The following is a 21,915-nucleotide window of genomic DNA, read 5'->3' on the forward strand; positions in this document are numbered from 1 at the left end:
TCCAAGTTACAGCCCACAGGAAGCACAACCAGTGAACCCATATTTCTTTGACAGTTGCACTCATCTAGAAATAATGCAAAACGCTATTTAGATGTATACATCACGACCCTGTGCTCTAGGAAGAAAACAATCTAATGAGGGGCTGGGAGACTGCTTGCAGAAAACAAGCAGCGAAGATGGTGGTGGTGGTGGTGGTTTGTTGGTTTTTTTTTCCCCCTTCCTTTTACAGTTCTTCATATTTTATCCTGCTGGAGCGCCGTGTTGGAGTTGGTTTCACTGAACTGTTCTTTGCCTCGACTGCCTCGCTGAAGAACTTGAAAATAGATGGAAAACTCTTCCAGGAAGTTAGTTCATGGCGCTCTGTACCTGCAAAATACAAAGGTGACAGTTTGGCAGAGGTGTTAAAACAAAACCTGGGGAAGCCATAAAACTGCTGGCGGCTGGTCTGGGGGGAGCCTGGGGTAGGGGCTGGGGCTGCCCCGCTGCTGAGCCTGGGGGGCAGCTAGGCAGGAACAGCGGCACACACAGATGGACAGACACACAGACACATGCACATGCATGGGCACAGACAGATCGGAGACCCTGAACGCGTTTCGGGCCTGGGAAAGTGAGACCTCAAAGCATGCTGTGAAGAAAAGCTTTGTGAAAGCACCTCACCTCTCCGGCCTACCTTGGGGAAAAAAGTACCTACTTTTCAGGACTGGCATACTTTGTATTATTTCTTCTTCATTTTACATTGCTTTTAGCCTGGTATATGCACTTTTAACCAAAAGAAGAACACCAGACCTGAGCAACAACCGACGCATCGTGGAGGAATCCTTTGTGCATCCCTTCCTAACAACCCCATACACGACGTGGAGGCAAGTGAAGTGGACCTTTCCTGCTGAGCTCTTCCCTCTGCACGCAGATTCACCTTCAACTCTTTTTTTTTTTGGTGGGCCCTTCTATGGTTTTACAAGTATCTCCTCCAACGCATGGCGCATTTGTTGTATTTAAACAAAAAAAAAAAACCCCAAACCCACAACAACCCCCAAAACAAAACCAAGACGATGGAGAGAGGGAGCCAAGGGCTGCAGAAGAGTTAGGACCTCTTTCCTGGGTAACCCAATTATGCAGAGATGTTGCCTGGAAGTCTCTGGATCCCGGGCCTCTGTTTGATACTTTAACATTGTTAATGATAATTCTTTAGTCTGTAATAGTAGGTCATTGCTATGGTTACTCTACAATGGTGCAACACTTCGCTTTCCCCTTCAGCTATTCGCTGAGACCCGGTAACCACATTTGTTGCCTAGCAACAGTTTTGTGACAGTATCACAATCTGGGGGTGACAACAATGAAGGACACGGTGGCCGTGGCCTGCCCAGTGGAGAGCGATGCTGTGCAGGGCGGACGGCGGTCCCCAGGGGAACGTGGGGAGGCCGACGGTCCCCAGGGATGTGGGGCGGCTGCCCTGGAGGGATGCTCTGGCACGGCGTTGCCCACGTGCCCACCTTCATGCCCCCGGCGGGACCCTCACCCCCGTGTACCCATCCTTGGTGCATCCTTGGTGGCTCCATGCGTGCCATTCTCTCCAGAGAGTCTTTGGTGGAGGCGCTAGCCATCACGTCTCCCTCCCCCGCCCCCTCACAGGCAGCCATCAGATACCCCCCCCAAAAGCCTTCTACAGAAAGATACCACTTCCCACACAAAGAGACGTTTTTGTACAAGGAGGGTCCACGTCACGTGCACGCACAGATTCCCCCCCTCCTCTCTGCGTTCGTTGTATGGAGATAGTTCACAACACCTTACACAAATTTCCCAGAGGCACCTTTTATACCAACGCTTTCAACCTCCAAATTCATGTGTCCTTGTGCAAACCCTCTTTGCTGGGAGGCAGTTCCGTCATACCTTACCGGTGGCTTGCAATGCTGACCATCTACGCCATTCCCTATGGAGAGCCACCCCACACTCACACTCGCCAACCAATGCTTGTTCCCCACCTCGGCATCATCCCGTACGCAGAGGTGTCCCACCACAGCAGAAGGATAAAGCTCCCCTTCCAGCACAACCCACAGCTCAACAGACCTATCCTTCAGGTTATGGCTCGGTTGGCTACACATGCAATTGCCCTCTGCCACCACGCAATGACACCAGCAGAGACGTCATCTACCGAAGCCTGTTTCGTGGAGGGACAGGCTGTCCTAGCACACCCCGAGGACACTCCCGCACAGGTAGGTCTCCTTCAGACACCCCCCCTCACAGCGTGCAGTAACGTCATGCTGAGCCCCAAGAGGCAAAACGTCTTCCAATGCGGCTTTCTGGGCCCCGCAAGGATGCTCCCACACAAACACGTCCCTGTCCCTCCCGCCTGCCTGCGTCCGTCTCCTTCTGTCTTGATCGTATTCATCCTCATTAATATCCACTGGATTAAATTAGATGAAAATATAGGCAGTGAACATTATGCTGCCCCCCCCCCCCCGCTTCTTTCTTTTTCTTTTTATCAACAACCTTCCTCCTCTGTGAAAGGGACATCCAGAAACAAAAAAATGACAAAACAGTAAGTTTCTGAAGCCTCTCCGTCCCTTTCTCCGTCCTGCCTTCTCTCATGCACTCTCCTCATGTCCTCAAGAGAGATCAGGCTTACATTCATTGGTGTTACTGAAACTGATTAACCTACAGCTTTCCTGCAGCAACCCCTCTCAACCCACCCCTCTCAAAAAACAATTCAAGCTTTGAGTCTGGAGGGACTCAATGATTCAGCGGTCTAAAGCAATTTTAACACTCCCTATTTTCCCTTTCCTAGTAACAATCTTACTGACAGATGAACAATTTCCCTGGTGATAAAATCACTACAATGGCTATTTAGTTTCCAGGATTATGATGATTCTTTGCTTGATTAATATTGCAATAAGAAAAGCTTGCCAAGTATCTGCCTTGGCCCTTTATAGTCATTTAAAGGTCAAATTTTGTCCTTACATATTCACATTCAACTACTACTAAAGGGAGAGCCCTAAAAATTTAACACTGCACAGACTGTGCATTTATGATTTATATACCACAGGCTTGGAAAATCAGACAGAAGCAAGAGGAGTTATGTCCTAAGGGCGATGGCAGATTTGGCCATAAGGTTTTCGCCGGAGGAAAAATATCATTGATGACTGCAATCTCAATTGTGTATTTAGTAGTAGACAAATCTAAATTAAATGCATGAGCAGCCATCTATTTTTTGACAGAAAGAATTGTTTGTGATAGTTGGATAATAAAAAGCAGTTATACTAAAGCCAAGGTCCTCTAAGGTATAGATGCCCTTAGCACTCACTAATTTCAATGGCTGTGATGCTAAACCCCATGATTCAATATACCGTATTAAGTGATGGGTTGTTGCACAACGTATAGTGATTTCAGACATTAATTCTTTGAGAAATCTTAGGAACATGTTGCAATAAAAAGACATATAAAAACTGTTAAGTGTGGGAGACAGCTAGAACATCCTAAAATATGCTAAGGCTACAGTTGCAGAAGAAAAAAACCAAAAATCAATCCCCTACACTCGCAGCCCCACAAAGAGAAATGAGAGAAACTCCACAAAAGAAGAGTGACCTCCCAGCTGCTAGCATGGAAAGAGGTAGGGAGAACTGGATGGATATTTTAACACACAGAGAACTTCGTTGGGAAGGAGCTCCAAAGAGAAGGTGGATCCAATAACGCATGAAGTGAAACGAGTAATGACTGTAAAACGTTGAACAAGTTGCAGAATCAATTTACCTACCACCACAAAGACATATTGACAGTTAGAAATAATGAAGACTTGCCAATACGGTTGTTGATACAAAAAAATCAGGTAGGGGAATACTTGCAAAAATTTAATATACAAATCATCAGGTCTGGATGACACACATCTCAGGGTCTTCAGGGAATCAGTTAATGAACTTGCTGAGATACTGGCAATTATTTATGAGAATTCATGCACAATCAGGTAGGCACCAGAGAGCTGGGTTGGGAAGAAAAACAATGCTAATTTGAGAAAAGGAGGATTAACTGAAACTACCACATGTAAAATTTACCTTTGAATATTAGTAAAGTAAGAGATCAACATAAAAACAAATCGCAAGTGCCTTCAGGGCAACAGGAGCCTTAGAAGAGAACAGGCTCAGATTTGACATGAACAGGTAAAAACCAAACTTGACCGCTTTACTGAATCACAAAAATCAGCAGGCGAGAGATTTATCCGTCGCCGCGTCTTTCCGCACAGGTCAATCTGACAACTTGGGGGCGGTGGGAACATGGGGAATCCTTTACGGGGAATTATGACCTTCACCGCTCTACGGGGCTGCAGCCACCTTTACCCCTTGTTTGCAAATGACTCGCTTTACTTCACCCCAGGAGACCTCATAATACTTGAGATTTATGGTAAGGCAGCTCCCAACTGTGCGGTGCCGTGCCTGTGCCGAATCCAGCCGCGAGCAGCACGTCCACCAGCACCCGCAGTGCACGTGGCACCTCTGCTCGCTGGGTCCAGACTCAGCATCTCATGTCAACTCAACTCATCACCGTTCCTTGCTGGGTCGCCGTTTGGGACTCTACTCTCTACAATTTCTACCGCAAGTCTGGAACAGCATGACGGTTCAGCAGGGTCACCACATTTCAGTTGAAGAAAGGCGTACCACTGCATCTATGAGGCAACGTACAGTGTGCCAGACTGCCTTGGCAATGGGCGCTGGTGCACCTCTGGGGAAGTGGCTAGAGACTTGAGAAGATAAATGGTCAGTAACGGTACGGGGTTGCACATATACCTAGGAAGCCCCAGAGGGATTGGTATTATGGCTCAAGTCTTTTAAACGTGGTTATTAGTGACCTGAAAGAATAATCAGAGCGGTTATTAGTTAATTAGACTAATTAGGCAATGATATATTGGATAGGAGATAAAGCAAACATAAGAAGGGGCAGAGAAATAATAATTGAAAAACGGGCAGCCTAAACGGGAGGGAGAAATAGAGAAAGGGAAAAGCAAAAGATGGAAATCGGGATGGGCGTCCGCAGGGAGATCTCCGTACGCGCCTCCGCGCCGCAGTGGTCCTGCGGAGGGAAGCTTCCAGGTTGGAAAGTTCCTCCACAAATCTCAGCTGACCCCGGGTCTGCTTCTCTGAGTGGCGGGTTGTCTCTCAATGGCGTGGGCTTCAGAACGGACCATGGGTGCTCCACGCCTCGGCGTTTGGTCCCTCCCCGCGGGGGACGGAGAGCGGGGCTGCTCTTCGCCCACCGCCTCGCTCGGCGGGGAGTTTGCAACTGGTTTCACCGGGACGCTGCCACGCTGCAAAATGTCAGTGCCGGTACCGGGCGGGACGCAGGCTTTGCAGTCTTGTCCCCAAACCCTGGCAGAGGTGGCTGCAACATTTAGGATTTAAGCCACACCGATACAAAAGGCCCTAAGCCTTATCAAAACCTGACTTGCATGGTTCAAAGAGTGAGATGCAGGGGCAATTTGCATGAACAGAAGCACTTGAAAACTTACTAAACGGGTTTTATCCTTGTTTCTGTAACTCTGGGAAGCAACACAACACAATTCGTTCTTCCTTTACAAACAAATGAACAAACAAGCCAACTCCTTCTGACCGGGGAATGTCAGTGCAATGCGCCTTTCAGAAAGGATTTTTCCTCCTGAAAGTTATGTATTAGTGGCAATTTCTTTCTTTCTCATACTATCTACACACATACACACACTAAGGTCTTCACATAAGACTTCAATTCTTAGGTATGTAATTCTGTAATTCTGTAAGTCTGTAGTAGCGTAATGATGTGTTCAAATCTGCATTTACGTGTGAGAAAAAGACACAACCTGCCTCTGCTGCATCCACCTTTCTGGATGCTATTAAATGACATCTGTATCATGCAGTTATTTCTAAATAGGGATTTAACTTTTTTTTTTTTTTTTTACCTTTGAGTGCATCAGACGTTATCAGGAATGACAAAACTGTTTTTAATTCATAAGGTTTCCCTTTTTACGATTCCTGGATCCTATGGATCTCCACAGGAAGAAACTATTGTGTCTGTTGCAAACATTTTGCTCTGCTGATGTAAACCTCCAGGTCTCAAACTCCAGAACAGAAGCTCTCACAGCTTCATCAGTAGAGCTAAGGAAACAGGAGATTAAAAAAATATACCTTGCTTAAAACCACTAAATACTTCTGACAGGGAGGAGGAGAGCTTTGGGAAAAAACTGGGAAGGAGTCCATTAGCTCAAGAGCTTTGAGAATCAATGACCTTAGGAACTTCTGCATATGTGCTTCTAGACATTGTGATGGTAAAGAAAAGTTAAAAGCTTAGTCAAAATTAAGAAACAAGCGATACACCAATTACACTAATTAATAAAATGAAAGAAGTGATTTCTAAGGGGACATTAAAAAAACCAAGAACAAAAAAAAACCCCCAAACCTTGATGTGCTTAATTTGGCTAAGAAGTAATAGTTTGTGGAGTCATTGACATGATAATAATCTAAAAGCAACTGCATAGGGAAATGAGTTCTTTGGAGGAGGCAAGAGGGAAGAACCAAAGAAATCTGAAGAAATGAAATACAGCTTATGAGGGGGGCTTAGACACACATTAAGCTGGTTTAGATGCAATATTCATCCAAGGAAAATTGTGGGAACCTTTGTGGCAATGCTAGAGAATAGACTACACATACTAAAAATATTTTATACTTGGTTATTAACTCCTGTGACACAGACCAGTGTTTATTTTTGTTGGACATTCATTATCTGTAATATCTTTAGCGTGACGATGGAAACAGAGCAACATGCATCCCTCCAACCCAGAACAAAGATTACCTCTGAACTGTTGTACTTGCAATCAGCTTTTTTCTGCCCCTCATTTACAACACACCAGCTACTCACAAGAAGCAAGTGGTTTAAAAAGGTAACAAAAATGTGATAAATTCTTCTTGCCCCACGAGCAACAGATGCAAAGATTCAGGCAAAAGCTCAGTGCAAAGCAAGGTTTGCAAAGCAGGAAAGAGATTTGAGGCTAACACAGCTGTCATTTTTCACTATTCTTCATTAAATATTAAAGGCAGTCCCACGAGCACGGGTCATTTGTTTGCTGCTCTGTGCGCTAACTGGCCAAATAAACTGAAAGTTGTAAGGTTGTTCCTTCCTGAGCACAGCTCACCAAAAGTAAGGTTGTTTTCATTTGAGTATATATTAAAAAAGGAAAAAAGAACAGAGTATCAAACATTCATAGGGCCTTCCCAGTAAGAACCAGGCAGTGCCCTGTGTCCAGGACAGAACTGCTTTTAATACCAATGCACATAGTTGCAGAAATACACATTGCACACCACCGCATTAAAAAAAGGAAGAAATCACAGTTAAAAATGCAGGCTGATTAAATAGGATTTCAAGAGACAGAAGAGTTACAGGATCTCAGGCTGCCGGCTGGTCTGAATTGCTGCTCTGGGGTGACTAGTCCAGAAAAGCAAATGTGTCCTTGGGTCCAAAATTTCACAAGAAGTCTTTTGCACAAAGGGGCAGGAGTGCGGGCAAATGGGCAAACCCACGTAGATCTGGTCTCACCTGCGCAACGAACACCACGAGACCGGCTGGCTGTGGGCACAGGCAGAACTGACCAGATGCTGCAGCCAGATCCAGACCCCTTGGATAATGGGAGACCTGGGCAGGGTGTCCCCGGGTGGCACCATTTGCACAAATACCTCTCCGGGGTGCTGGCCCTCCGCAGCCCCACTTTTGGAAGGGAAAGGGGAGAGACTTGGCCACCCGTCAAAGGACAAGGGTGATGGGCAGGCAGGAGAGCTGCCAGCAGCCAGCTGGGGCTAAACCAGCCCAAATTTGCACTGGGACCCTGGCAGTTCGCAGGCAACCGCGAGGATGATGATGCAGAAACGCAGCCTTCGCCCCAGCATCATTCGAGGGCTGCCAAACAAAAGGAAGCCACAGTGAAAAACTACGAGCCCCTCAAAATTCGTGCCAAGGTGGTGGTGGCGTTGCATGCAGAGAGAAGTGGGCAAGGATTGAAATGGTCTCTATATTTATACATCTGTGTATCTGCATATTTCTACCTCTCTCCCTCTCTCTCTTCCTCTCCCTTTTCCTCTACCTCTACCTCTACCTCTTCCTCCACCTCCACCTCCACCTCCACCTCTATCTCTTCCTCTACCTCACCTATATATCTGTATCTCTATCTGTATGTATAGCTGTAACACCCATGTCTACCCCCCCCCCTTCACATCTATTAACTACAATTTTACCTGTATCTAAAGACAAATATAAAAATCCTTTACCTGTCAAATGTGAGATGGAATACTCAGGTTACATCTTACAAAGATGTTTTTGGGGTAAGACCATACCTATGGAAGGTGCAGGGTCTCACCACTGGAAGTTAAGGATAGGTTAGACAACCATCTCTTGGGAATATTATGGGTATAGCTGACCTCACCCTGGGTAGTATGGGCAAATTAGACAACTCCCTGAGTCTCCATCCAGCTCTGCCTTTTAATAGTCTGTGACTTTATTTGCTCTATTTAGGCGACATGTAAAGTTGATTGTATTTGCAAGGTACATCATAGCAGCTCTGAAGCATTTGAATAATGTACATTAGTGAGCTAACTAGATTTTTTAAATGTAGATGCATTTTCCCCTATCATGAATTAGAAAAAAAATCTCTACGAAATTGCACCCAGGAGCACAAATAAAGTATTTAGCATTTGAAAACCATCATTTTCTCAACCAGGAGAAAGGAAAATTATCTTTTAAATAAAGGAAGTTTTGACCTGCTCAAAACCTTGCACCTCCCGAGAGCACGTACATCCACATGGCTTCTCGGGCGAGACCACTGAAAAACAAGTATTTTAGCTTCAAAGCTTCCACAGGTTATAAACCTGAAAAATACTAATTTACATGACATCTTAACATGCTGCAGCATCACGCAAGCAGTCAGCTGCACCTCTTTCTCCTCATTGCCTTCCCAGGGCATGTCTAGTGGAGTTTTCTAAGGGAGAAGTCATCATTACCGTGCTTTTGCAGACTGGGAGGCTCAGCCGAGACCAGTGGCAGCACCAGGAACGGACCCGAGCTCTGCCGAGCCCAAGGCTGGACCTCTGCTCACCGAGCAACACTGCTGGCGTTCACAAGCACACAACATTTATAAAATACATTTAAACACATTTAAGAAGTACCGCAGCAATACCTGGAACTTAATCTAATCCAAAGTACTAAAGGGTGGATTTTTAAATCTGAGTTTGTTCCAAAATGTGTACGCCTTGCTGGCACGCTCTGCTAACCTGGGAGAGCGCTACTTAACACAAGTAGTTTCACTGATGATGGCAGGACTGGACGTGTGGAAGGACTGGGCACTTAGAAAATAGCTACTCTCCGCCATGGCATTTTATGATTATTTGTTCCTAAATAGTAATTGTGCCATCAAACATCCGGATGGAGAATATTGGAAATAATTCAGAAAATGCTGATGTCAGTTTACTTCAGTGGAGAACATCACAGATTTGTAAAACCCAACAAACAAATTAAATTATGTAAATCACCCGAGGAACAGCTGTACCAGCAGCATGAGCATGAACTGACCTGGCTTTGGCACATCCCAAAAACACAGCCGCCAAGGCAATGCTGTGGAAATGGCAGTGCCTGCACCCAGAGCAGCTAGAAAGGGCAGCAACGCTTTAAAATCCTGCGTTATGTGGTGGTAGAGACACCCCATCTAATAAAAATGGGAAAAAGCCCTTAATCACTAGCAGGATAAGCACAGATTTGCAATTGCAATAAAGCGATTTTGAAATAAAGCAGCTGAATATAATTTTCTCCCCTTTCATGCCAGGAGCGGAGCTTGGAGACCAGTGTGGATGCCGACGTAGGCAGTTGTGGAAATAAAGGTGGTCTTTCAAGGGACAGGAATGAGCCCATGTCTAAGAAACAAACTGCAATGGGAATGCACACGGGGTGTGAGGCACCTCAGGAAGTGCCCAATGTTTTTATATTTCAGCAAGAATCTGAACTCGTACATGGCAAGCCTTTAGTGAATAAATTAACTCCCACCCCAGTGGAAAATGTTTATAATCTTCCGCATAAGGAACATTTCAAAGGTATTTTTTTTTCACCCCCTGAAATTTCTGCTTGGATTATAAGTGCCCTGCTGTATCTGTGTAGGCAGACTGCAGTCAACACGAGCCCAGAGTATTTTCATAGGTACAGGAATGGTATTGATTAACCTGTCTGTTTCATCTTATGACTGGCCCCAACGTAACCCAATCCAGCTCAACCCAGCCCAACCCAGCCCAACCCAACTCAAGCCAAGCCAAGCCAAGCCAAGCCAAGCCAAGCCAAGCCAAGCCAACCCATCCAATGTGCCATTTTCACTGTCCATCTCCTGCTTAGTCCTCTGGTGCACAGCATCCCTGGAGCTGCCACAGGAAAGGCAGTTTCCTGATTTTCCTTCAGAAGCTAATTTTGTGATGGCTAAGAGAAGAAAAACCCAAGAAGCCAGGTGCTGCCTCTGTAATGCCAGCTTTGCTCCTGGGGGAAAGCTGAGTAATGCATCTCCAGCTGGTCCAGTCCTCCCCCTGGACACAGTCACAGGAAGGTGTAAACAGGATGAGCTAAGGGGAGGGCTGAGATGGGGCCATCCACCCGCTTTCCTGCTCCCACTGGACACCTGCTCCAGGTGCCACCAGCTGCCAAAAAGGCCCCCCCCCTTACATCAAGAGAGGTGAAACTTAACAGCCAAAGTAATGCCAAAAATCCTGGTTCAGCTATTTACCACCCCCCGAGGTGTCTAAGCTCCACAGACACCTCAGCTCCTGACCTTAAAGCTTATGCCTTACTACAACAGCGCTTCTGTACATGCTCAGAAACACCTCAGACTTGACAGGGCAAATACTTTCATGGGTCTCACGCAGATAGAGAGCCACCCCTCACCCCGTAAAACTGAGTAGGAGTGCAAGGCTCATGGGGAAGAATGACCTCTTCACTCCTTCTCAAGGCTTTGTGTATCTCTGCCTACTCCTTGCCTGTTTTTCTTCTACCCAGGACATCTATTTCTCTGGGTCATCTATTTCTCCAGCACATCTACTTCTCCAGGACATCCACTTTTGAATTTGTCCCCCCCAACTTGCTCATCTTGCAGCTTTTCTTGAACTCTTGCTCACCACCTGGCCCTGATCCTGTTGCATCTCATCTATCCACTGACCCTACCTCTCCTGTCCTCATGGCCCACCAATTTCTCCTTTTTCCTGACTTCTCTTCAACCCTGTCTCACCAAGACCTCCTCCAGCTCACTGCTGCTGTGTCCATCCAGTCTCCTCACCAACACCTTTGTCCTCCAGGTGCTGGCAGGAGCCCAACAAACACATCTTCCCTCTCCGCATCTTCTTCTTTCTTACGAGGAAAAGAAAGTCTCAGATCTGGCTTTGGCAGTTATTTAAAAAACCCAGCCACAAGTTGCACCTACCACCCAGGTGCGGTGGTGAGGGCAGTAAAATAGGACACATCCGTGAAAACGTGGCAGCCTTACCCTGAATGATCAGAGAAACGAGGTCCTGATCTTCTAGGTGAGAATAATGGTTTCATGGGAAATTTAGTACATTTTTCAGTGACTTCATGGAAAGCAAACACATCTGAGTTTGTAAAACGACCTGGTAGATGGAGCTGGGCCATGAGAATACAAACACCACATAACAAATGGAGTTAAAAATTCAAGTTTTGGGAGCCACTGACGGACTGTTGATTTTGATAAAATTTTAATTCTGCTGAGTAAGTATAAAAAATCTGCTGGGGAAAAAACTGGAAAAAAATTTGTGAATTTGAGGTGTGAATAACCCTCGTGCACTTGCAGTAAGTCATATAAGGCTAACCCATACCAGACACATTTTTCCTCATTTGTGTTTCTTCAGCTGCTGTGTATATATGTACACAAATACATATTTACACACACAGATACACCTAAGACCTCTTTGACCCACTTACAGGAGTCTGCATAGCTGTATTAGGGAGAAAGATGGCAAGAAGACAGTTCTGTTTCACCAGTGAATTTACATCGATATAGTGAGCGTTAACCTTCTTTTATTAGTGTGACCTTCGCTGGTCGTTGCTAATGAACATTCTTGAAGAAGGCAGGTGATGGAGCCCCGACTGCGGGATTTTATGGACAATGATCATTGTTGTGGGTCAAGTACACCCGTGCTGCAATCATAAAGCTAATAACCTCGACAACAACAGCTTTACATGCGTCAGTCTCAGAAGAATGCCGTTTCTGAAACTCACAGCCTTTGGAGACGCTATTTATAATTTATACCCAGTCTGAAGTGCAAAGATTTTTCTCTCCTGCAAGTCACGGTAATCAATACAGGTCTGCACCTATTACAGCCTGATGAGGTGAAGTGTGCGGCAAGGATCAGCTACGCCGGGCAAACGCCGTGGCCCATAAACATGGCTTTGCAAAAGACCCTGTCTCCAGTGGCCGTTCCCAGCGTCTATGCTGGGAGAGCAAATAAAGCGGGAAATAATGCTTTGTACGGGTGCCATCCCAGCTGCCTACTGTCGCAAACTAAATTGATTGCATATTTGCCTCAGGATTACTCAGAAACCTGGGTTTTTTTGGTGCCTCGCATGGATTTCAGGCTTCTGCACCCTAATTCATAACACATCAAGACTTAATGCAGGGTACTCAGAAGCGCCCGTATCATGGAAACTGGCAATTTTAGACTAAACACTAATTCACTAAGGCTTTGCAGATGTGAATTACACTAAATTTAACTAAGCTGAATAATATCACACTTCCTGTGACTTAACCTCAGAGATGTCATTAGAGGGAGCATTTGAGATTAATGACCATAAAGCTGCGTTTCGCTCCCCGCTTCACCCTCCTCCCTGCTGCAGCAAACGGCGGCTTTGTCTGCAAGCGCTCGAGACGCTTCCCTTGCGCACGTGCCTCGCTTCCCACCTCTGCCCAACGCCGCCGAAAACCAGCCCCGGGCGACGCTCGGGGTGCAAGGGCAGCCAGCCAGCCCCGCGGCGGTGAGTTCGCGCCGGGCGCCGGGGGGGAAGGCTGGCACCGCAGCCGCAGAGGGGACGTGGGCAGAGCGAAGGCAGGCGCGAAGGCAGACACGAGACGAGGAGACACGCCGCGCGCCGGGACGCGTTGACGCCCCGCCTGACATCCCTGCCGGCGGGAGTCAGACACACGAGCGTGAGCGTGGGAGGTGGGTCTGCCGCCAGCAGGAGGGAGAACTCCGAAGTCTGGGATGAACGTGAAGGGGAATATTAAGTTGACAATAAGGGGGAAAAAAAACCAACCCTGCAACAACCAAACAAACCCTTAAAAGCAGGGGATGCTCACTTTTTGGGGCCCCACTGCTGAGCTGCGGCTGGAGAAGGACCAGCAGGACCCAGGAACCCGCAGGGTGAGGGACAGACAGGGTTCCTCCTGGAGGAACCGCAGGTCATGTCCTGCCTTGCATCCACAGGAGAAGAAGCACCACCAGACAGAAAGCAGCCCCGAGATCAGGGTCTTTCTGCTAACCCAGTTTTAATCATCCCATTGCCGAGCGGCCAAGTTTTTAACCATTTAATTTAACCATTGCGGTAATTAAATAAGCTCCATTTGGGAGACCGTATTTATTCCAAAGTAGGGACTGAATCACTATTACCCTTTAAAAAAAATAAAATAAGTAACATCAAGCTCCAAAGCCGTATCTTCAAGCTGACACTGTCATCTCAACGTTGGAGTAACAATTTATGATTCTCCTACCAGCCAGACAGAAAAAAAACCCCAAACACCCGAAGACAGAAAACAATGAAGCTTAATGACCTTGGTGCATTTCCAAATGCAATTTTCATTTCAAAATACAGTCCTAATCTAACAACTGATCTTTCCATGTGGAGTCTTCCAGAAGAACCAGTGCTGCTCAGTCAGACAGTGGAGCTCCCAGAAAAAGCAACCAAGATCCCTCGTGTTGTGGTAGAGATCTTTTGCCAAGCATTTAGTGGGTTCTGAAGAGAACGTTAGTCTCTCCCAGCTAGAAAGATGGTAAACCTCGGGAGCTGGAGATGGAAATATAAGAAACTGCCAGGAAAGTATACTTGGAAGTCGAAGAGAGATGAAATATTTAAATGAGTTTCAAAACTTGGTGATACAAATTATTTTCTTTTCCTTACATTGAGAATCTCAACTTTTTTTTATTTTTTCCATAAAATTAGAACAAAATGAAAAGAAGTTGTCAGGGTAATTTCTCTCTGAAGAATCACTGAACTGGAATTATGCCATCTTGCATTAAAATTATCAGTTATTGCCACAGTTGGCCCACAAACATTATATTAAAAAAGCAGGAAGAAAATCACTTAAATACATTTGGGGAATTCTTTTGTTTGTGCCCCGTGCATATCTTTTAATACTTATTGCTCCAATTTGGCTCGGTTTGTCTAAACCACCGTAGGTTGTTTTTTCAAAACAAGTTTAAAACAAACTGTTGATATATTAGGGGAAAAACTGCATGGGGAAAAACGAGATTGAGGTGGGAGCTGGAGTTAGTCTAAATGAGAGCAGTATCAGCATGCACAAATGCACAGACAAGCACAGTTTGACAGCCACTGCTCATAAAAGATCCTGCAACGAGTTAATATGAAAACTCAAGTCTCCTGTAGAGGGAAGTTAGAGGGGAGCTCATATATAAGCACTTGAGGAAAACTTGCACTGTGGCTGGAACACATACAACACATTCCCCGTTAGTCTGGGGATAAATGAAATGTTATAACCACAATATATTGCTGTATTAAATTAAGAAAACACTTTGTTTTTCCCCAGTCTGTTGTGAAAAGAGAAAAATCTATGACTGACTAAAAAGCAAAGAACTTGCAGTCAACAACAACCCCATCTGTTTTGACATGTCTTTCAGCTCCAGCACCAGAATGACACAAGTGCTTTGCACTGGCATCTCTGCAGCCGTGGTTGTTACTTTCCGCAGGAACCCCATGGAGTTTTACAGCGCAAATATTCCAAACTTTCACGTGTTTCAGCATTGCTTTTCCAGAGCTGCGTTCAGACGCACTGGAAGCCTACGGGCCCGACGCCGAGCGAGGAAGGAGCGCGAACCGGCGGGGACGGGATGTTGTAAATACAGGGTTTGCTCCCGTGCGCGTCCCTCCTTCGTGAAGTTGGGGAAACCAGCAGCCCGGCAGCTCAGGGAGCTTTGCCCCACGTTGAGGTCTGTGCAACAGGGCGTCTGCGATGGGGAGGAAAGCTCTGGGAGGAATGGGTCCAGGAGAGAAGGTTTCAAAAACGTGTGGACGTGGCATTTCGGGACACGGCTTAGTGGGCTTGGTGGCGTTGGGTTGACGGTTGGACTTGATGGTCTTAAAGGTCTTTTCCAGCCTTAATGATTCTGTGGTTCTGTGTGATTCCATGATTTACCTCTTCTCCCTGCTCACACGCTAAGGCGAAAATACAGCTGTAACACATTTCCATGGGACTTGCCTCCGTGCCAAAAAGCCTTCAGCGAAGCAGGACCATGACAGCAGCTGCAGCTGGGAGAGGAGCAGGGAAGCCTGCTCACCAGGGTCATGTCTTCTGCAGCTGCAGAGCCCCGCACAGAGCCCTCGCGTGGAAGACACCCGGCCCCACGCCGCACGGGGAGCAGACGCTCCTGCTCTTTCGCAAGAAGTGGGGAACGCAGATCCACAGCCCCCGCGGTGGAAGGGCATCCCACCCACCAGCACGATTTCTCCAGGTTAATTATCAGGCAGTAGGTGGAAGCATCAGGGTTTGCCTCACGACACTAAGTGCAGGGGTGCAGGGTGGGAAATGTTTTTGCCACTGGTGTGAATGAAGAACCACATCATTCATGATTATTTTCATATTTTCTGCCCAGGAGATAGTAAGGATGCACCTTGTAGCCTTTGTGCCATTTGCGCATTGCTGACTGGGCTGGACTTCTAACGTGTGTGCAAGTACTGAAATTAAGTTTCACAACAAAAGAGATTCAGTAAAAAAACCCAAACCCAACAAAACTAATAAAATAAATCCAGGACAGGCATGCTTAGCAAATCAAGTAGATGCAGCAGTTTTGGTATGGCCTCAGAAGTGTTAAACCAAGTGCTTAATGTGGATTTCTGAAATATGAAAAGCAGATACTTTAAAATTGGTTTTAGTATCCCAAACGGGTCATGGAGATATTCTTATCTGACTTTTCTGTATAGCGCAAGTAGGTCCTCCGTAGTTGGGAATCTCAACAGTTCCCTTTATAAGGGCTTGTTTTCAGTTGCTTATAAATTTTGCCAAGTATTTGGGATGAAAATTCCCATGCTCTGTCTCTGCCTCAGGCTGATTATTATTATTTTTTTATGTTGCAACTAAAAGGATTTAGTCACTTCAGGAAATAAGGTTGAGGAAAAACATGTTTTGCCCCTGTTGGGGAAAAAAAAAAACAACAAGAAAAGAAAAGAAAAAGAAAGCGTTACAAGAATTTCGCTGAGCAGCTCCTGCATCTCTATTCTTCACAGCAACGGTCTGAAATTTGGAAGGTAGGGTCCCTGTTGTCCTTTTGCAGTTCCCATGAAAAACCACCCAGCTTTTTGCCTAGTCACAGGCCTTTGAAAAGTCTAATTTGCATACGCTCAGCACAGATTCCCCAGAATTTGGCAGCCAAACTGGCCAAAGACTCTTCTGAAGATGCTATTTGCAATGGGCAAACTCCAGCCCAGGGCTGACGGGGCTGAGCCAGACTTTTTTTTTTTGCAGCTGCTGCTCCCAGATGCTGCAGGCGACTGTGGCATCAGGCACAGGAACTAAGCGCAGGCAGTGTGCTGTCCTGGGCTCCAAATGCAGGGAAGAAAACGTAGGAGAAAGGGGAAAAAAAAGCAGCCTAATGGAAATAGAGAACTAGTCTGGGGGGGGCAGTGAGAAGAGTGGACCAAGAAGGGACTGACCATGCAAAAAGACGAGAGAGAAGAGGCATGGGAACAGCAGGGAGGTGGGTTTGCAGGTAAAGGAAAGACCATTAAACCTGGAGAAGCAGGGCACTGGCTGCAAAGAGAGCTTGGGATGCAGAGATGGGGGACACGACTTTCCAAACTATCTGACAGCAGCCTTCTGGAAGACTCATCCTCTCCGAGCAAGGACAGTACGGACTCTCTGGGTCAGTGCTTCATTCTCCCTCAGCTGTGGTTCATCGAGAAGGTGACAATCGACTACTCAAATACTCTCGGCTCCATTACCTCACTTCACCAGCCCACGTGTCTGAGCCCAAACTCTGGATCTGAAATGTCCACCTCTGCAATTGACCTGCATCAATAGAGCATCACATGATAAACTTTCCCTTCTTCGTTTTACCATGGTTAAAGAAAACAAATTACATACAGAAAACTACATTAAGAGAATACTTGAAGCACACATGCTGAAGGGACAAGTTAAGGACACTCAGTTTGGTAAATGCCAAAATGGCTCAGGGGCGAAACTGGGGACACACATGGTGCTTTATTGGTGCTGCTCTGGTACAGCTTTTTGTCTATATTGCATAGAGTTTTGTGCTGCCCTTGAAGATCACTTGTGTGTTTTTCCACCAGGCTCCTCCACTGACCCGCAGCTATTAGCTGGGAGAGAGCTGGTGCAAACAGACTGGACGTTTGCAGCAGAATGTGACATAATTTCATTTATAATGCAGTACAACGAGTTAATGAAGGAAAATGTAATACAGCTTGGATATGGGAAACTCATGTAGTACAAATGCTATGAAATGTATATTGGACATTACATGGGTAGTGAATGAAATTAAGTGTTGGGATACCCCCCCCTCCCCAGGTATTTAAAGCAAAAAGTAATGGCTATTTTAAAGAACATTAATAGGTAATTAATTTCATTAAGGGAAAAAACCTTTATGGAGTTCCCAAGTTGCAAGGAGGGTTTCTTGGAGCATCTGCAGGCAGGAGTCTCACTGCAAGCAATGATTTTTTACCACTGAATCACTCGCAGTTGAGCTGGTTCTCTGATCTTTACCAGTGGAAAGGCACTGCTCGTGGTTTCTTACATCCAAAGTTTCCAGGTCACTTAATTTCGCAGCAGCCAGGAAGAAGAGCAAAGCTACCTCTAATGGTCACTCATATTCACTAACTTAAGAGTCATATCTTTGCCTTAACCTACCTGATGGTAACCGTTATTTCAACCCAAGACTGTAGTTGCATTATGCTGTTGTTGCCTTAAAGTAAGAGAGATAATATAGAAATAACGATTTGTTAGGAAAAGATAGATGAATGAGGTACACAACAAGGCAACTGAAGGCTTTGTGTTTCTATTAGTAGATGCCCTGTCCCTGGAAACATCCCAGGTCAGGCTGGACGGGGCTCTGAGCAACCTCATTGAGTTGAAGATGTCCCTGCTCATTGCAGGGGGGTTGGACTAGATGGCCTGGAAAGGTTCCTTCCAACCCAAACTGTTCTGTGATGCTATGATTCTATGATGACCGGCAGCAATTTGAAGAGATCATGAATCCCTTAATTATATTGTGTGCACCAACAGAATCCCTCCTGTAGGGACCACTTAAGCGAGATGATCTTTGTTTCATAGTTGTCTGTTATTCTGGTCTCCCACCTGTTCAAAATAAACCTCATGTCAAGCCAAAATAATCAGTTACCTGCAACTTTTTCTTAAGGTTGTCCACCAAAAACTCCTGAAGCATTAGCATCTAAACTAGTAGAGGAGCTGAAAAACACTTGTGATGGGCTGAACATGCCAGTCGTGATGGACATCACAGGTCAGCTCAGCCTGGGCATGCACAAGCCACAGTTCTCCAAATCTAGTGGCGCAAGAAAGGTGCTGAGGAGCTGCACTCCCTGCAGGGGTCAAACTGCCCTTGAAGGACACAACATACGTAGAAGCAGGAAAATATAAAACACAGAACGTTTGTACTTTGTCATTGTTTGCTCTAGCACAAGCTGCAACTGGTCTGTCACCGTGCAGAGTAGTGGGTAGCGTTAATCAACCGAAACTCTAAACACTTCATGCATTGTTGGAGCTAAGAATGGGTGGTCACTAAAGGCAGTATTGTTCTGTAATCACATCACATGCACCTGTAGACTCATCCCCTAAGTTTGCTGCCATGGCTTTGCTTAACGGTTCCTTATTTTTTAGGGTTTGGTTAACGGAACAGTGAAAAAAAGAAAATGAACTAATGAAAAATACAGTACGAAGAATCATATGAGACATCATAAACATAGCAATGGTACTTTTAATTATAATTTTATAGGAAAGAACACTGCATCAAAATTTTTACTTTGTATAATGTATGATGCCATGACGTATGATGAGTTACTTATTTTGGAACAACAACCACGCACTGTTTCCTTTCCTTGCCTCAGCTGTTAGCACGTACGTTTCTGTGCTAACGTGATAGTATTCTTTGAATGAGATAAAAAGGAAGGGCGACATAGCCACAGGCCACTCCACAGCAAACAGAATCAATTACCCCCAAACAACAATTTAATTGATCAATTTCAAATGCAGAAAATCTGAAGAGTCCAGTCAAGTCATAAAAGGTTCTGTTTCAAAAGCGGGTACCTAATACTCACACGAAATATGTAACAGGCCAGGCAAATTACAAAAGAATTAATCTGCCCAAAGAGGCAATCACCTGTACAAACATTCACGTTTGGTAGCATATTTACGACAATTATACTGCTCTTGCATCATGTTACCGTTCAGATAACACGTTGCACACTCTTATCCATGTTTTATGGCCAATATCTTTTAAATATTACCAACTACTGTTTGTCGCTCTGTTTGCTAGTGCCACATCACAACATACCTCCTGGACGTGGCAATGATGGATGTTGCTGTACATACTCACAGGAGTATTTCTGGCTCACCGACACAGGATGCCATACCTTTGCTCTGTGCGGTACAAAAACTGCTAATGTCAAAATCCCAATTCTTAGCGGCTCCGAACTGTCATAATGTTATAGCACCTTGATTTTTTTCCAGCTGAGACTCAACCCATGCACCTACCTGTGCCCTTGTAATTTCATGAGACAATATGGAAGGAAAATGCTGTCTCTGCTATCATGGCCATATACACATATGCCCTAACGGTGCCCTGCTGTGCATCAGCTTCTCAAGCGTTGAGTAAAACCCCTCCAATTACCGGTCAGACTTTCAGGACAAGAACTCTTCTGTTCCCTTTGTCTTGAATGCAAACTGGGCACTAGCACAAACATTTCTCTCTTAAACAGCTATATCCCATACATTTAACTCTCTAAAACTACAAACCGAGAAGCTAACCCGTTACAGAAAGCCAAATGTGCGCAAGACACAGATTAGTCTGTAGAGCAACAGTCGCTGGGCTTTACCAATGCTTTTGGGTTTTTCATGTTCTTCCCCTTCAAAACATCTTCCCCCAAATTTGAAATAATGTCATGAAGCACAGCAGACAACTTGGCAGGCTTCTCAGGTAATAGGCAGGTAACGGAGAGTTTTCTTTAAAGGGCTGATGATACATCTGCTGATATAACATAGATTTTTACTTAATGTGGCTAAAGTGTGTGAATAAGAGTGTGAAAAATCTGAAGCCAGAATAAAAACAAGACTCAAAGAATTTGGCTTTTCACTTTTTAAAAATAAATACTGGAAAATTGCTTCATTTGATAAAATTGCCAACTTTGCAATCCACATAGCCCCCCCGTAGACTCTTCAAAGAAAGTAAAGATAAATCGTTACAGAAGTGGCAATATAAATCTGTTCTTCTCCGGCACTTTTGCGAAATGGAATGTTTGAGCTGTGAATTTGTAAGAAGTTTCAACTATGAAGTGACAAAAAGCTGGCACTTTCACAAAGCTCCAGCCACAGAGAAATACTCCACATCAGGTAGTAGTCCTTAAGCACTGCTTTTTGCCTTCCTTTACCTGTGGCACGGTTCACAGCTCTACAGTCATGGGGATCAAATGTCCTATGGATCCCTTGGGATTTATCTCCTTCACCTGGAAGCTTGAAATTATGAGGCATGGTACTGCTGGATGATGTAGATGTTCCCCTTCAGCCCCATTTGTTTTCATTTATGACATTAAAAATAAAACAGCAGAATTCTTGAACAGTATTCCATGTCCCAGATCCTCTTAGGAGGAGCAGGCCAAAGTCAAGCTTGCTGAGCCATACCCCAACCAGAATCCCCATGGTTTTATAGATTTAAGTAGCTTAACGTTATTTCAGTATGCCACACTGTCACAAAGGGGCATGATAAGTGTTAAGGTTGTCAGTCTGCTGAGCTATCAAAGATTAGTTCATGTAGAAATGTATCAACATCCTTCATATAAAGCTAATCAAATTTGAAATTACTGACATGTCACCTTGAGGAGGAATTTGATTTATTATTTGCAAAGTAATCCAGAAAACAGCGAGACATACAGCTGTAAGAATTACTGTTACACTGACTTTGCGGCGTTACGTTAGTTTTGTTGTTGCTTTTGTGCCTTCACTAAATAATAATAAAGAACAAAACTTTCTTTGTGCCGTTGAGTTGCACGAGTGTGAAATGTGGCTGCTTAGAGGGAGTAACTCAGCTCAGATCTAGAACCGCACAAGGGTTGTTTGCCGTTAATTAACGATACGTCACGGAAAGCACAAAATCGTGTGCAGCCATTTCTCCTCAACTGGGGAAAGTTGCCAAAAGTCATTTTAGCTCTATGACCTCCCTTGCTTCTTCCTCGCCACCGGGTAGCAGGGCCTGCTCTGGTGGGATCAGCTTTTAAATGTCATGCAAATAGCATGCAAATTTTTAAATGTCACGCAGTTTAAATGCATACATAATTTCCAGCATATTTACTTATTTGTGCTCATAAATCACAATGCCCGCGAACACAAACCAGGCGTGCAACTGTATATACGCTTCCCACGCACAACTGTGCAGTAAAGCCCACCCGAAATCCTGCCCGCTTTTAAGT

The 21,915-nt window shown here is 45.2% G+C and overlaps 1 protein-coding gene across 2 annotated transcripts in view; it reads right to left on the reverse strand.

Annotated features, from left to right (window-relative positions):
- Nucleotides 1-223: 223 nt before the first annotated feature.
- The window catches only part of ARB2A (ARB2 cotranscriptional regulator A), a gene marked incomplete at both ends in the record, with an annotated part of 249,791 nt that continues 228,099 nt past the window's right edge, over nucleotides 224-21,915 (reverse strand). For both annotated transcript variants that reach the window (XM_082013150.1, XM_082013151.1), the window contains one exon: nucleotides 224-366. In XM_082013150.1, the coding sequence (XP_081869276.1) occupies nucleotides 224-366 (143 nt within the window). The remainder of the gene's footprint in view (nucleotides 367-21,915) is intronic.

This window comes from Phaethon aethereus, assembly GCF_964289735.1.
Source record: "Phaethon aethereus genome assembly, chromosome: Z".
NCBI classification, from domain to species: Eukaryota; Metazoa; Chordata; class Aves; order Phaethontiformes; family Phaethontidae; genus Phaethon; species Phaethon aethereus.